Below are 16,323 nucleotides of genomic sequence, written 5' to 3' on the forward strand. Positions count from 1 at the left end.
GAACACAGCCTGAAGGGGGCTAGTGTGCCACAGCTAGCCGGGAGGGAGTCCGGGAAAAAGTCTGGACCTGCCGAAGAAGCAAGAGATCATTGTTTCGGGGTACGGAAGGAGAAGGGATTCCTTTCCCGTGTGCCCACAGTAGGCAGAGCACCACCTAAGTGAGCTCCAGAGACAGGCGCAAGCCATGGCTATCAGCTCGGACCCCTGAGACGGGCATGAAACACTAAGGCTGCTGCCACTGCCACCAAGAATCCTGTGTGCAAGCACAGGTCACTATCCATACCACAGCCCCCGGAGCCTGTGCAGCACGCCACTGCCAGGGTCCCGTGATCCAGGCACAACTTCCCTGGGAGAACACACGGTGCTTCAGGCTGTTGCAACATTACGGCGGCCTCTGCCGCCACAGGCTCGCCCTGCATTCCAATTATGACTACCGTACCCCTCCCTCCCCCTGGCACGAGTGAGCCAGAGCCCCCTAATAAGCCGCTGCTTTAACCCTCTCCTGTCTGGGCAGGGAACAGATGCCTGAGGGCAACCTACATGCAGAGGCGGGGCCAAAACCAAAGCTGAACCCCAGGAGCTGGGCAAACAAAGAGGAGAAAGGGAAATTTCTCCGTGCAGCCTCAGGAGCCGCGGATTAAATCCCCACAGTCAACCTGAGGTACCCTGCATCTGTGGAATACCTGAATGGACAACGCATCATCCCAAAATTGAGGCGGTGGACTTCAGGAGCAACTGTAGACTTGGGGTTTGCTGTCTGTGACTGATTTGTTTCTGATATTTATGTTTATCTTAGTTTAGTTTTTAGCACTTGTTATCATTGGTGTATTTGTTTACTGGTTTGGTCGCTCTCTTCTTTTTTTTTTTAACTTTTTTTTTATGTTAATAATTTACTTTTCTTTCTTTTTTTCTCCCTTTTCTTCTGAGCTGTGTGGCTGACAGGGTCTTGGTGCTCCAGCCTGGTATCAGGCCTGAGCCTCTGAGGTGTGAGAGCCGACTTCAGGAAACTGGACCAACAGAAACCTCCTGGCCCCACATAATATCAATCTGCAAGAGCTCTCCCAGAGATCTCCATCACAATGCTAAGACCCAGCTCCACCCAACGGCCAGCAAGCTCCAGTGCTGGATGCCCCATGCCAAACAACTAGTAAGACAGGAACGCAACCCCACCCATTAGCAGAGAGGCTGCCTAAAATCATACTAAGTTAACAGACACCTCAACACCAGACGCAGCCCTGCCCACCAGAGAGACAAGATCTAGCCCCACCCACCAGAACACAGGCACCAGTCCCCTCCACCAGGAAGCCTACACAAGCCACTGAAACAACCTCACCCACTGGGGGCAGACACCAAAAACAACGGGAACTACGAACCTGCAGCCTGTGAAAAGGAGACCCCAAACAGAGTAAGTTAAACAAAATGAGAAGACAGAGAAATATGCAGCAGATGAAGGAGCAAGGTAAACACCCACCAGACCAAACAAATGAAGAGGAAATAGTCAGTCTACCTGAAAAAGAATTCAGAGTAATGACAGTAAAGATGAGGCAAAATCTTGGAAATAGAATGGAGAAAATACAAGAAACGTTTAACAAGGACCTAGAAGAACTAAAGAGCAAACAAACGATGAACAACATAATAAATGAAATTAAAATATCTCTAGAAAGAATCAATAGCAGAATAACTGAGGCAAAAGAGCAATAAGTGACGTGGAAGATAAAACAGTGGAAATAACTACCGCAGAGCAGAATAAAGAAAAAAGAATGAAAAGAATTGAGGACAGTCTCAGAGACCTCTGGGATAACATTAAACGCAACAACATTCAAGTTATAGGGGTCCCAGAAGAAGAAGAGAAAAAGAAAGGGACTGAGAAAATATGTGAAGAGATTATAGTTGAAAACTTCCCTAATATGGGAAAATAAATAGTCAATCAAGTCCAGGAAGCACAGAGAGTCCCATACAGGATATATCCAAGGAGAAACATGCGAAGACACATATTAATCAAACTATCAAAAATTAAATACAAAGAAAAAATATTGGGCTTCCCTGGTGGCGCAGTGGTTGAGAGTCTGCCTGTCGATGCAGGGGACACGGGTTCGAGCCCTGGTCTGGGAGGATCCCACATGCCACGGAGCAACTGGGCCTGTGAGCCACAACTACTGAGCCTGCGCATCTGGAGACTGTGCTCCGCAACGAGAGGCCGCCATAGTGAGAGGCCCGCACACCGCGATGAAGAGTGGCCCCTGCTCGCCGCAACTGGAGAAAGCCCTCGCACAGAAACGAAGACCCAACACAGCCAAAAATAAATAAATAAACTTTAAAAAAGAAAAAAATATTAAAAGCAGAAAGGGAAAATAACATACAAGGGAATCCCCATAAGGTTAACACATGATCTTTCAGCAGAAACTCTATAAGCCAGAAGGGAGTGGCAGGACATATTTAAAGTGATGAAAGGGAAAAACCTACAACCAAGATTACTCTACCCAGCAAGGATCTCATTCAGATTTGACAGAGAAATTAAAACCTTTACAGACAAGCAAAACTTAAGAGAATTCAACATCACCAAACTAGCTTTACAACAAATGCTGAAGGAACTTCTCTAGGCAGGAAACACAAGAGGAGAAAAAGACCTCCAAAAACAAACCCAAAACAATTAAGAAAATGGTAATAGGAACATACATATCGATAATTACCTTAAATGTAAATGGATTAAATGCTCCAACCAAAAGACACAGACTGGCTGAATGGATACAAAAACAAGACCTGTATATATGCTGTCTACAAGAGACCCACTTCAGACCTAGGGACACATACAGACTGAAAGTGAGGGGATGGAAAAAGATATTCCATGCAAATGGAAATCAAAAGAAAGCTGGAGTAGCAATTCTCGTATCAGACAAAATAGACTTTAAAATAAAGACTACTATAAGGGATCCATCCAAGAAGAAGATTGCAAATATTTATGCACCCAACATATAGGAGCACCTCAATACATAAGGCAAATGCTAACAGCCATAAAAGGGGAAATCAACAGCAACACAATAATAGTAGGGGACTTTAACACCCCACTTTCACCAATGGACAGATCATCCAAAATGAAAATAAGGAAACACAAGCTTTAAATGACACATTAGACAAGATGCACTTAACTGGTATTTATAGGATACTCCAACCAAAAACAATAGAATATACTTTCTTCTCAAGTGCTCATGGAACATTCTCCAGAATAGATCATATCTTGGGTCAAAAATCAAGCCTTGGTAAATTTAACAAAATTGAAATCGTATCAAGTATCTTTTCCGACCACAATGCTATGAGACTAGATATCAGTTACAGGAAAAAAACTGTAAAAAATTCAAACACATGGAGGCTAAACAATACACTAGTAAATAACCAGGAGATCACTGAAGAAATCAAAGAGGAAATCAAAAAATACCTAGAAACAAATGACAATGAAAACATGATGACCCAAAACCTATGGGATGCAGCAAAAGCAGTTCTAAGAGGGACGTTTATAGCAATACAATCCTACCTCAAAAAACAAGAAACATCTCAAATAAACAACCTAACCTTATACCGAAAGCAATTAGAGAAAGAAGGACAAAAAAACCCCAAAGTTAGCAGAAGGAAAGAAATCATAAAGATCAAATCAGAAATAAATGAAAAAGAAATGAAGGAAACAACATCAAAGATCAATAAAACTAAAAGCTGTTTCTTTGAGAAGATACACAAAATTGATAAACCATTAGCCAGACTCATCCAGAAAAAAAGGGAGAAGACTCAAATGAACAGAATTAGAAATGAAAAAGAAGTAACAGCTGACACTGCAGAAATACAAAGGATCATGAGAGATTACTACAAGCAGCTATATGCCAATAAAATGGACAACCTGGAAGAAATGGACAAATTCTTAGAAGAGCACAAGCTTCTGAGACTGAACCAGGAAGAAACAGAATATATAAACAGACCAATCACAAGCAGTGAAATTGAAACTGTGATTAAAAATCTTCCAACAAACAAAAGCCCAGGACCAGATGGCTTCACAGGCGAATTCTATCAAACATTTAGAGAAGAGCTAACACCTAACCTTCTCAAACTCTTCCAAAATATGTAGCAGAGGGAGGAACACTCCCAAACTCATTCTACGAGGCCACCATCACCCTGATACCAAAACCAGACAAAGAGGTCACAAAAAAAGAAAACTAGAGGCCAATATCGCTGATGAACACAGATGCAAAAATCCTCAACAAAATACTAGCAAACAGAATCCAACAGCACATTAAAAGGATCATACACCACGATCAAGTGGGGTTTATCCTAGGAATGCAAGGACGCTTCAATATACACAAATCAATCAATGTGATACACCATATTAACAAATTGAAGGATAAAAACCATATGATCATCTCAATAGATGCAGAAAAAGCTTTCAGCAAATTCAACACCCATTTATGATAAAAACTCTCCAGAAAGTAGGCATAGAGGGAAGCTACCTCAACATAATATAGGCCATATATGACAAACCCACAGCCAACATCATTCTCAATGGTGAAAAACTGAAAGCATTTCCGCTAAGATTAGGAACAAGACAAGATTGCCTACTCTCACCATTATTATTCAACATAGTTTTGGAAGTTTTAGCCACAGCAGTCAGAGATGAAAAAGAAATAAAAGGAAACCAAATCAGAAAAGAAGAATTAAAACTGTCACTGTTTGCAGATGACATGATACTATACACAAAGAATCCTAAAGATGCTACCAGAAAACTACTAGAGCTAATCAATGAATCTGGTAAAGTAGCAAGATACAAAATTAATGCACAGAAATCTCTTGCATTCCTATACATTAACGACAAAAAATCTGAAAGAGAAATTAAGGAAACACTCCCATTTACCATTGCAACAAAAAGAATAAAATACCTAGGGATAAACCTACCTAAGGAGACAAAAGACCTGTATGCAGAAAACTATAAGACAATGATGAAAGAAATTAAACATGATACAAACAGATGGAGAGATATACCATGTTCTTGGATTGGAAGAATCAACATTGTGAAAATGACTATACTACGAAAAGCAATCTACAGATTCAATGCAATTCCTATCAAACTAGCAATGGCATTTTTCACAGAACTAGAACAAAAAATTTCACAATTTGTATGGAAACACAGAAGACCCCGAATAGTCAAAGCAATCTTGAGAAAGAAAAACAGAGCTGGAGGCATCAGGCTCCCTGACTTCAGACTATACTACAAAGCTACAGTAATCAAGACAATATGGTGCTGATGCAAAAACAGAAATACAGATCAATGGAATGGGATAGAAAGCCCAGACATAAACCCACACACATATGGTCACCTTACTTTTGATAAAGGAGGCAAGACTATACAATGGAGAAAAGACAGCCTCTTCAATTAAGTGGTGTTGAGAAAACTGGACAGCTACATGTGAAAGAATGAAATCAGAACACTCCCTAACACCATACACAAAAATAAACTCAAAATGGATTAAAGACCTAAATATAAGGCCAGACACTATCAAACTCTTAGAGGAAAACATAGGCAGAACACTCTATGATATAAATCACAGCAAACTCCTTTTTGACCCACCTCCTAGAGAAATGGAAATAAAAACAAAAATAAACAAATGGGACCTAATGAAACTTAAAAGCTTTTGCACAGCAAAGGAAACCACAAACAAGACGAAAATAGGAGAAAATATTTGCAAACAAAGCAACTGACAAAGGATTAATCTCCAAAATACATAAGCAGCTCATGCAGTACAATTTCAAAAAAACAAACAACCCAATCCAAAAATGGTCAGAAGACCTAAACAGACATTTCTCTGTCGAAGATATACAGATTGCTAACAAATACATGAAAGGATGTTCAACATCACTAATCATTAGAAAAATGCAAATCAAAACTACAATGAGGTATCACCTCACACTGGTCAGAATGGCCATCTTCAAAAAATCTACAAACAATAAATGCTGGAGAGGGTGTGGAGGAAAGAGAACCCTCTTGCACTGTTGGTGGGAATGTAAATTGACACAGCCCCTATGGAGAACAGTATGGAGGTTCCTTAAAGAACTAAAAATAGAGCTACCATATGACCCAGCAATCCCACTACTGGGCATATACCCTGAGAAAACCATAATTCAAAAAGAGTCATGTACCACAATGTTCATTGCAGCACTATTTACAATAGCCAAGACATGGAAGCAACCTAAATGTCTATCAAGAGATGAATGGATAAAGAAGATGTGGCACGTATATACAATGGAATATTACTCAGCCATAAAAAGAAACAAAATTGAGTTATTTGTAGTGAGGTGGATGGACCTAGAGTCTGTCATACAGAGTGAAGTAATTCAGAAAGAAAAAGACAAATACCGTATGCTAACACATATATAGGGAATCTAAAAAAAAAAAAAAAAGGTTCTCATGAACCTAGGGGCAGGGCAGGACAGGAATAAAGACACAGATGTAGAGAATGGACTTGAGGACATGGGAAGGGGCAAGGGTAAGCTGGGATGAAGTGAGAGAATAGCACTGACATATATACACTACCAAATGTAAAATAGATAGCTAGTGGGAAGCAGCTGCATAGCACAGGGAGATCAGCTCAGTGCTTTGTGACCACCTAGAGGGGTGGGATAGGGAGGGTGGGAGGGAGACGCAAGAGGGAGGGGATGTGGGGATATATGTATACATATAGCTGATTCACTTTGTTATACAGCAGAAACTAACACAACATTGTAAAGCAACTATACTCCAATGAAGATGTTTAAAATTTTTTTTTAATTTTAAAAAAATTAAAAAACTGGATGGTGAATACTCAAAAAAAAAAGAAAAAACTAAAATAAGATACAGAAAGAAAGGGAAAGACAGGAATGAAAACGAGACATCTTATAGGAGCTAATACTTTAAGCAACTTAAGTGGCTTAATTGCAATTAAAATTTAATTCAGCACAAACAATTGGAGGCCCTCGGGCTGGTGGCTCGGTTCCAGCTGCTTGGTATAAAATGAGTACAGCACAGCCACAGGACACTGGAGCTGGTCCTTAAAAATGACCTACTGTAACCAGTTGACTCACTAAATGGAGAGAAAAAAATACGAAGTATGTAGACTCACACGTTAATTGAGTTCCCTTTTAAAACTTTAAAGGTGTTGATTTTCAAGGCATAGAATTATTTCATACAAATCGAGAGAATGCTGGACACCAGATGGCAAATAAGCAAAAAAAGATAACAACACAAATCTTTGGTTTCAGATCACTTTACTCCTATTAATTATCCTTCACTAGATTTGCTATATTCTGACTAATAATAAAGTCACTAACTGAATGACTGAATTGTGAACATCAAACCACACACACCAAGATCCCAGTTACTAAGTATTTTGTCTGTGTGTCCCGTTCGTTTAACCAGTTAAAGGATTTTATTTATTGTGATTAAATGTGGTATACTGCTGAACTCTGTCTACTTTAATGTCAACCTGTGGAGCAATCATTTTAGAACAAAATAGCACCCATGAAAAGGTATCAAATTCAGCTTTTATAATGCTCAACAGATTTTATTTATAGTTTATAAGCAGAGTTTATACTGACAACAGGTTTAGAAAACCTTTCACTAACAATCCATTTTTCTATTTCAGCTCTTAGTGGCCTCAACAGGATTTTTCATCTTTGAAATTATCTTGAAAAAGAACATAAAGACATGTGGCAGTGGCAGTGAAATTATGTCTGTCTCTGTCTCTATCTCTCTCTGTCTCACACACACACACACAGGGTATGTATACATGTGATTCAAAATGCATTCATGAGACCCATATCTTGAATTGTAGGACCATTCTAACAAGGTCTTCACGTAGCTCAAGTCAACTTTACAAAGGGGAAGAACAGAGTCTGTACTTCCCTGACTGACCAGCAGCAGGAAATGATTTCTCTAAAAGGCTGGCCTGTTCCACTCCACTTAGTCTCTCTGTACTTGTTATTCATGCTGCTGTGTACTGAAGATGTACCTGGAACTCAAACTGATCTCTCAACTTGCTGAAGACTATTTTCAGAAGGGTAGAACCACAGAGACATGATAATGAAAGCAAATTACCTGAAGAATCTATTTGGAAATCAGATTTTGTTCTGAGTTTATCACTCCTTTTAAGATATACAGAACTATCAGTTTTATAGTTCTGCTGTAACATTTTAAACTATAACAAAATTGTTAAAGTTTAAACTATTATAATAATAATGCAAAACCTTATGCCATGATCATGGCAATTTACTTGTGGGTCTGACTCATACAATGTTACAAATGGTATGCTGACTTCTGAAGCAGAAGGAACTGGTGACACCACAAAGGATGAGACAGTTTCAATGTTTAAGGTGGGAATGGGAAAAATGAAAACAAGTATTTCCCAGACTTAAAGTGGTTTTCTCCAATTTATCTATTTTCTCAGAGAGTATCATGGAGGAGGAATTTTATTCACTGGTAATATAGCAGATATCACTGCTTTTACAATAAAAAGCTTATTTCTTAAAGTTATCATTTCCACTCTCATTTCCCAAAACCAGAAGAGTTTACCGTAACAACTATATGGCCACACTCAGCTATATCCAAGTCAATGTCTCAGTGTGTATATGTATGTGTGTCTGTCTCTCTCTCTTATTACTGTTCTCACGCTTCCTTCTTTCTCTTCCCCCAGCCTACCTCTCAGGCTTATCTGTGCTCTAATGATGCTGATCTCTGATTTAAGAACTTCTGAGCATAATGAAGATAATGGAAGTCTTCAAATAAAGATCTTGATCACTGCCATGAACCTGTCAGCCACAAAGGCCCTGTAACACCAGTGTGATAAAAATAATAAATTCTATTCAATAATAGGTCTGAAAATGGTCTGATAACAGTAGTAAAAAGTACCCTGAACAGTGTTTAGCACGTAATAGACAATGAAGAAATGTTATTTTTCCCTTCTTTCTTACTGAGATTAAAAATGAGGTAACTGACCTCCAAGAAGATGAGACAGCTTGCCCAGCGAAATCAGAGACAGGGCTCTCTCCACACAGAACCAGGTCTGTACCCCTAACGCTTTCTGCTATGCCATGGTTGCTCCCCTTTTGATGACACAAGATAACATCCTGAAATGTGTCCCATATTTTAATATTTTCACTTATATTTACCTGAAGCTTTTGTTCAAATGGCAGTTGATATAAACCTGAATTCCTAAAGCCTGGGAACTATTTTTTTTTAAATCTGAAAGTTCTGTAATACGACTGCAGCATAAACAAAAAATTAGGTTTAGAAATTACTCCCACAAAAGTATGAAGGCAGCACTCGCAGGAAGCAATGGGAGGTTGTTCCAAGCCTCACAGGGGCATATGAATACCACCAGCATAGTCACTAACACCGACTGAGCTTCAAAGAGAACGTGTTACACAGTGCCAGAACTAGAAACTGGCTTGTTCTTATGGATGAAATGTCATTTAACAATAATTTTTTCAGAGCAGAGAGTGGGCTTCTAAAAAGCTCTCAGTGGAGTTCTATTGCTCTCCGCCAGTTTGTTCTGGGATCAGTACATTTCACCAAGAAATTAGGCAATTATCAGGAAAAGCAGGAAAATAAGCACTGTAGGCACCAAATCTTTCTCCCCCACAGCTTTCTAAAAACAATCATATTTAAAGTTTTAAAGTTAAGAATATATTATGAAAGGTACTTTTTACTACAGCATGTTTTAGTCCTCTGTGACAACTTTATTTTATTTACACTGGTTTTTTTTTTTTTGAGCCAACGTTCACTCTCTTGGGGTACCTTCTCTTTGAAATCTTACTTAAGACTATATATATAAGCATGTAAACTCATAGAAAAGGTCTGGAAGGATGGTAAAGAGCAAACCTAAATGCAATTATCTCTGTGAAGGGAAACCTGATGACCAAGGTTAGGGATGAAGGGGACTCATTATCATGTACTACTTGTACACTTTTAATTGACCTTAAGAAGGATTTTTTTATATGTACTGTAGACCTAAGACTTTTAAAGAAAGCTAAAGAATATAGGCTCCAGTATTAAGTGTTCTCTGTAGATTTTACACAAAGCTCTAGGAAATAAACACATGTCTTCTTTGAGTAGCAAATTTTCTAATTAGGAGGCCCTGAATCGTTCATCCTACTTCCCATGTGTCACTTTTTACATGTAGGGCACATTACTCCTAAACATATACAAATCCCCAAATATCAATCAACTTCCAAGAATAATGCCATCAAAACTTTGTAAACGAAAAGTGAAACAGATGACTTAGAAACAGCCGTTATGAGTTCACTTCCTTTTCTGAACCAGATTCCCATCGTTTATGGTTCTATTACTGGTGTGCACCACAATCAAGCACTGTATTGAGCTGTTCAAAGAAGGCTTTTTCAAAGCATGTTAGTCAACTCACTTGCTCCAAGCCAAAAATGGAATAGGAGAAATCCATGTATTTTAAGACACACTAAGGGTGTGTTCTTGGCGGCACGGTCTATTTTTAGGAGTTATATTGGGAAAGTCCCTTTGTGAATGCATGTAGGAAAAAAACAGTAATAGAAGGGTAACTATATAAATTATTTCATTCTTACAATAGCTCTGTCCAATATGAGCTAGGTATGTCTTCAAATGAGCCTGTAGTTCTTACAATTCCCAGAGGCTTATTTCTACATTCATATATGTAACCAAAGGGGTTCCTGGAAGACTTTATGGCTTATTTTCAATAAGTAGATTTTAAGTCTGCAAAATCTCAATTAAGTGAAGTAAAAAATAAATTTTAAGGAACTGACAGGGGTCCCAGAGAATGCTAACCTAGAACAGGGAATGGGATTACAGCTGTCAGGTAATTCTCACATTGTGATGCCCAGAAGGAGAATGTTCATGAATTCTGCTCCCCATCCAGTGATAGCCTGTCATTATTTTTTCTTGGACACTGCACATGTCTAATAAGCTTAAAAAATAAGTAGCAAAGCATTTTTTGCTTTGTGGCATTTGTGTCAAGAGGAATACATTTCCACTGCCAAATCCCAGATTTTCTATTGGTAAAAGTGTTCTCAACCCTTGGTTTAAATCTTTTTTTTTTTTTAAGTATGAATGTTCTTCACCTCAGACCTGTTTGCTAAGGGAGAATAGAAGTTACTGAGTAAAAAAAGCTTACTGCTCTCAGGGCTCTTCTCAGCCCTCTCCACTTTGGTCTGTAGAGAGAAAGTCAGAAACAACCCTTCACCTAGCAAGAACAATCAGGGCCATAGATAACTGCTCTTATTCTTAATTGTATTTAATCAAATATGGTTAAAATCATATTATAGAAAACTCCTATTATGCTTTGAAAAGTAGATGAAATGAAAAAGACCACAGCAGTAATCAGCCTCCAAAAATCCCACTCTTGGTTTTAAAGATCCAGATTGTACAGGCCATGTGTCTACGAGCACATTTGAGAAGTCGTCTGCTTAGAAAGTTCTGCATAGTTACATGTTTATCTGTAAAGTCAAAGATTTCACTGCTTCTACCCTAAAACAGCTCCTGGTGCTGCTCTTGATATTATAAGGTAAACATACAATAAGCTCCTAAAAAGACTGAGAGGCCACAAGCAATATACTTACATTGTGAATTATCCATAATACTTATACAAGTTAAATGTGCCCATAAATCAGCTGAACTTTAATACATTTCTTTATAGAACATATACAAGCAAAGTGAGGGATGAGGAGAGGATCAAACTGAGAACATCAAGTTGATCCCCAAATCTTACCTTTTCAGGTCAACAGTTGTGACACTAAACACAACTCCTTTGAGCCAAAGAATCATGAAGAGCCTCTGGGAAAAGGGGCAGTTTCCTATGCTTTCACCATCACTGCCAGCCTGGAAACAGAAATAAACATTAAAAAACAAGGCCAAAGTAATGATACACAAAACAATAGACCTTTTCCTGAATTTTAGTCAAGGGTACTAGGAGACAGGAAAAGTTGCATTGTGGAAGGAAGAAATTCAGGTCTTTCATTTGCCTCTTTCTCTTTTTTTTGTTTTGGCCACACTGCACAGCTTGCAGGATCTTAATTCCCTGATCAGGGATTGAACCCAGGCCCTCGGAAGTGAAAGCACAGAGTCCTAACCACTGGACCACCAGGGAATTCCCGCCTCTTTTTCTTAAAAATGGCCAGTCTAATATAGCGCTGTCCAAGAGAGCTATCTGCAATGATAGAAAGTATCTGAATTATCACTGTCCAATACAGTAGTTATTTGTGATATCTGGCTAATGAGTACTTAAAATGTGGCTAGTTCAAATGAACTGAATTTTATTTACTTTTAATTAATTTATATTTAAACAGCCACACGTGGCTAATGGCAACCTTATTGGACAGCACAGGTCCAATCAATCCCCAGGGGGTACATATATCCTTGCGTCAGGGCAAAGACTATCATAGGTTTTATGAAACGTAAGTCATTTCTTGTTCTATGAAACAGTATTCTTTACAGGGCAACATAAAAAGGGAAACGTGTGCCTCTCTCCAAAGGGTAAAATAACTGCCAGCCTCCCCCACATTAAGCAAAATTATTCATGGGACTTCCCTGGTGGTCCAGTGGTTAAGACTCCACACTCCCAAGGCAGAGGGCCTGGCTTCTATCCCTGGTCAGGGAACTAGATCCCGTACGCTGCACTAAGAGCCCACATGCTGCAACTAAAATATCCCGTATGTCACAACTAAGACACAGTGCAGCCAAACAAATAAATAAATATTTTTTTAAAAAGTATTCATTATAAAAATCCCATACCTTGTTTACACATTCCTTCAGGGAACAAGAAAATAATAAAAGATATCTTTATAATAAGTTATTTGTAATCATACTTAATAAATGAAGCAGCTGACTTCCCTGAGCTCTACGATAACACAATTTTCCTAAAAATTAGAGTGGGACAAATCTTGAATTCCATCAAGTATGCCCCCCAAGTTTAAAAAGGAGGGAAGGGGGAGGGGGAAATGAAAGAGCGAGCAAGCAGGCTGGAAGAGAACATTCTGACACTCACTAGCAGCCAACACAGCCCTCTTCACCATAAAGTCTATGAATAGAGCCAGAAACTAACTTTCAACAAGTCAGTCAAAGATGCTGGTAGAAGTACTGTTTATTATCCTGAAGTAAGTCTCAAAAACTTCAGAAGGCATTTCAGTAAAATGCTACATTAGTAAAGTCATTAATTCCTAAACTAGTGGGTAAATGGAGGGGAGTTAAAAAAAATAAAAGCAGTTACCTGATTAAATATAATACAGGGGACACCCCTGGTGGCGCAGAGGTTGGGAATCCGCCTGCCAATGCAGGGGACACAGGTTCGAGCCCTGGTCCAGGAAGATCCCATATGCCGCGGAGCAACTAAGCCCATGCACCACAACTACTGAGCCCACGTGCCACAACTACTGAAGCCCACGTGCCCTAGAGCCCCTGCTCCACAACAAGAGAAGCCACCAAAATGAGAAGGCTGCACACTGCACCGAAGAGTAACCCCTGCTCGCCACAACTAGAGAAAGCCCATGTGCAGCAACAAAGACCCAACGCAGCCAAAAATAAATAAATAAATAAATAACTTTGCATGTGCACTCTTCAGGATAAATCTGGAAAACGCCTTTGTATTAACTGCTCTCCTAAAACTCATGACAATTCAAATAAGAAGTACTGCCATGATTAAGTTTTTCCAAAGTCATAACAGCACTAGAAAATTGGCAGCTACTAGCCAGATGATGTTTTCATAAAGTAGAGTGAAACTGTGGAAAAACTCGGATGTCCAATAGTCATAAATCAAAAACTCCCTCCTTTAATCCAAGTTGTACTAATAAAATTCCATTTCAACAAAGTTAAAGAATCAAAATTACTCTCTTCAGTATGAATTACAATAAATACAACCTATTGGTACAACTGACTGAGGAGGTGAGGAGGATATTATGGTATAATGGAAAGCATACTACACTGGGAATCAGGGTACCTTATTCTGCATCCAGTTTTTATTAATGTTAAAAATGAACACATAGCATCTAAAAAAACTACGCCTTTTTTTTTTACTGCTTCTAACAGTAACATATACACTCATTTAAAATTTTTTTTATTGAATGAAATTCTTTAAATTCTATACTGCTTTAAAATTTTCAAAAATTTCACACACATGATTTCATATAATCCCAAAATAACTCTTTTTTACTCCTACCGCTCTGTTGCCCCTTCCCCCCCACCACTAGTAACCACTAGTTCGTGCTCTATATCTATGAGTCTGCTTCTTCTGTTTTATTCACTAGTTTGTTGCATTTTTTAGATTCCACATATGATATCATACAGTATTTGTCTTTCTCTGTCTGACTTATTTCACTTAGCATAATGCCCTCCAAGTCCATCCATGTTGCTGCAAATGGCAAAATTTCATTCTTTTTTATGGCTCAGTAGTATTCCATTGTATACATACATCACATCTTCTTTATCCATTCATCTGTTGATGGGCACTTAGGTTATTTCCATACCATCACAATTGTAAATAATGCTGCTATGAACATTAAGGTGCATGTATCTTTTTGAATTAGTGTTTTTGTGCTTTTTCAGATATACATCCAGGAATGGGACTCCTGGATCATATAGCAGTCCAATTTTTAGTTTTTGGGGAAACTTCCATACTGCTTTCCACAGTGACTGCACCAATTTACATTCCCACCAATAGTGTCCAAGGGTTCCCTTTTCTCCACATCCTTGCCAACATCTGCAATTTGCATTCTTTTTGATGATCGCCATTCTGACCGGTGTAAGGTGATATCTCATTGTGGTTGTCATTTGCATTTCCCTGATTATTAGTGATGTTAAACATCTTTTCATGTGCCTATTGGCCATGTGCATTTCCTCTTTGGAAAAATGTCTATTCAGTTCTTCAGCCCATTTTTTAATCTGATTGTTTTTTAATGTTGAGTTGTATGAGCTGGTTATATATTTTGTATATTAATGGATATTAACCCCTTATCGGTCATATCATTTGCAAATGTCTTCTTCCATTCAATAGGTTGTGTTTTCATTTTGGCATTGGTTTCCTTCACTGTGCAAAAGTTTTTAAGTTTCATTAGGTCCCGTTTGTTTATTTTGCTTTTGTTTCCTTTGCTTTAGTAGACGGATCCAAACAAATATTGCTGCAATTTATGTCAAAGAGTGTTCTATGTGACTTTTAAGTTAATCTATATCAAAGGAAGCCATTTTATAAATTTAGACAGCTAATTTAGATAGAATCCATGCTAAAGGTAAAACTTTAAAACCTCACTTATCTATGTTTTCCTCTAGGAGTTTTATAGTATCTGGTCTTACATTTAGGTTTTTAATCAATTTGAGTTTATTTTTGTATACGGTATTAGAGAATATTCTAATTTCATTCTTTTACATGTGGCTCCAGTTTTCCCAACACTATTTATTGAAGAGACTGTCTTTTCTCCATCGTATATTCTTGTCTCTTTTGTCGTAGATTAATTGACCATAGGTGCATGGGTTTATTTCTGGGATTTCTATCCTGTTCCATTGAACTATAAGTTTGTCTTTGTGCCAATACCATACGGTTTTGATTATTATAGCTTTGCAGTATAGTCTGAGGTAAGGGAGCATGATTTCTCCCCCTCTGTTCTTCTCTCCAAGATTGTTTTGGCTACTTGGGGTCTTTTGTGTTTTCATACAATTTTTTGAATTATTTGTTCTAGTTCTGTGGAAAATGCCATTGGTATTTGGATAGGGATTGCACTGATCTGTAGATTGCCTTGGGTGTTATGGTCATTTTAACAATATTAATTCTTCCAGTCCAAGAACATGGTATATCTTTCCATCTGTTTCTGTTGTCTTCAATGTCTTTCATAAGTGTTTTATAGTTTTCTGAGTATAGATCTTTTACCTCTATTCTTTTTAAAATAAAAACCGAAAACACTACAGAATGTCAGAGTTCCCCTACCCTTGAACCATTCACTAGTTATTCTTCTAGATTTTTATTTTCTATGTACACACTACTTTTTTCTTTTAAACGTGTGATCACACTATACAGCTTTTTAAAATATTTTATTCCCAAACTAATATAATCAACCCTCTGGAGGCTGTAATGCCCCCACCAGGATGGTATCAGAGAAGGCCAAAGAGGGAGCCAGGCTTTAAACCCTGCCAGCCAGTAATGAAAACCCCCCTTTTTCTTGGTTGGAAGAGAGGGAAGCAGAGGGGTGTCAGAGGAGGAGGCCTAGTAGAGTAGTCAGGACTTTCAACATCAACCAGCTGTAATGAGGCCACCTCGACTGGGGTCTCAGTGGAGACCACATGGG

The 16,323-nt window shown here is 38.5% G+C and overlaps 1 protein-coding gene across 1 annotated transcript in view; it reads right to left on the minus strand.

Annotated features, from left to right (window-relative positions):
- Window positions 1-16,323, minus strand: part of CLIC4 (chloride intracellular channel 4) — an 80,980-nt gene that overhangs the window by 28,491 nt on the left and 36,166 nt on the right. Inside the window, exon 2 of the mRNA XM_029227482.1 lies at window positions 11,766-11,875. Coding sequence (XP_029083315.1) covers window positions 11,766-11,875 — 110 coding nt within the window. The remainder of the gene's footprint in view (window positions 1-11,765; window positions 11,876-16,323) is intronic.

The sequence above is a fragment of the Monodon monoceros genome, unplaced genomic scaffold (assembly GCF_005190385.1).
Source record: "Monodon monoceros isolate NGI ecotype Baffin Bay Population unplaced genomic scaffold, NGI_Narwhal_1 Super_Scaffold_18, whole genome shotgun sequence".
Classification (NCBI taxonomy): Eukaryota; Metazoa; Chordata; class Mammalia; order Artiodactyla; family Monodontidae; genus Monodon; species Monodon monoceros.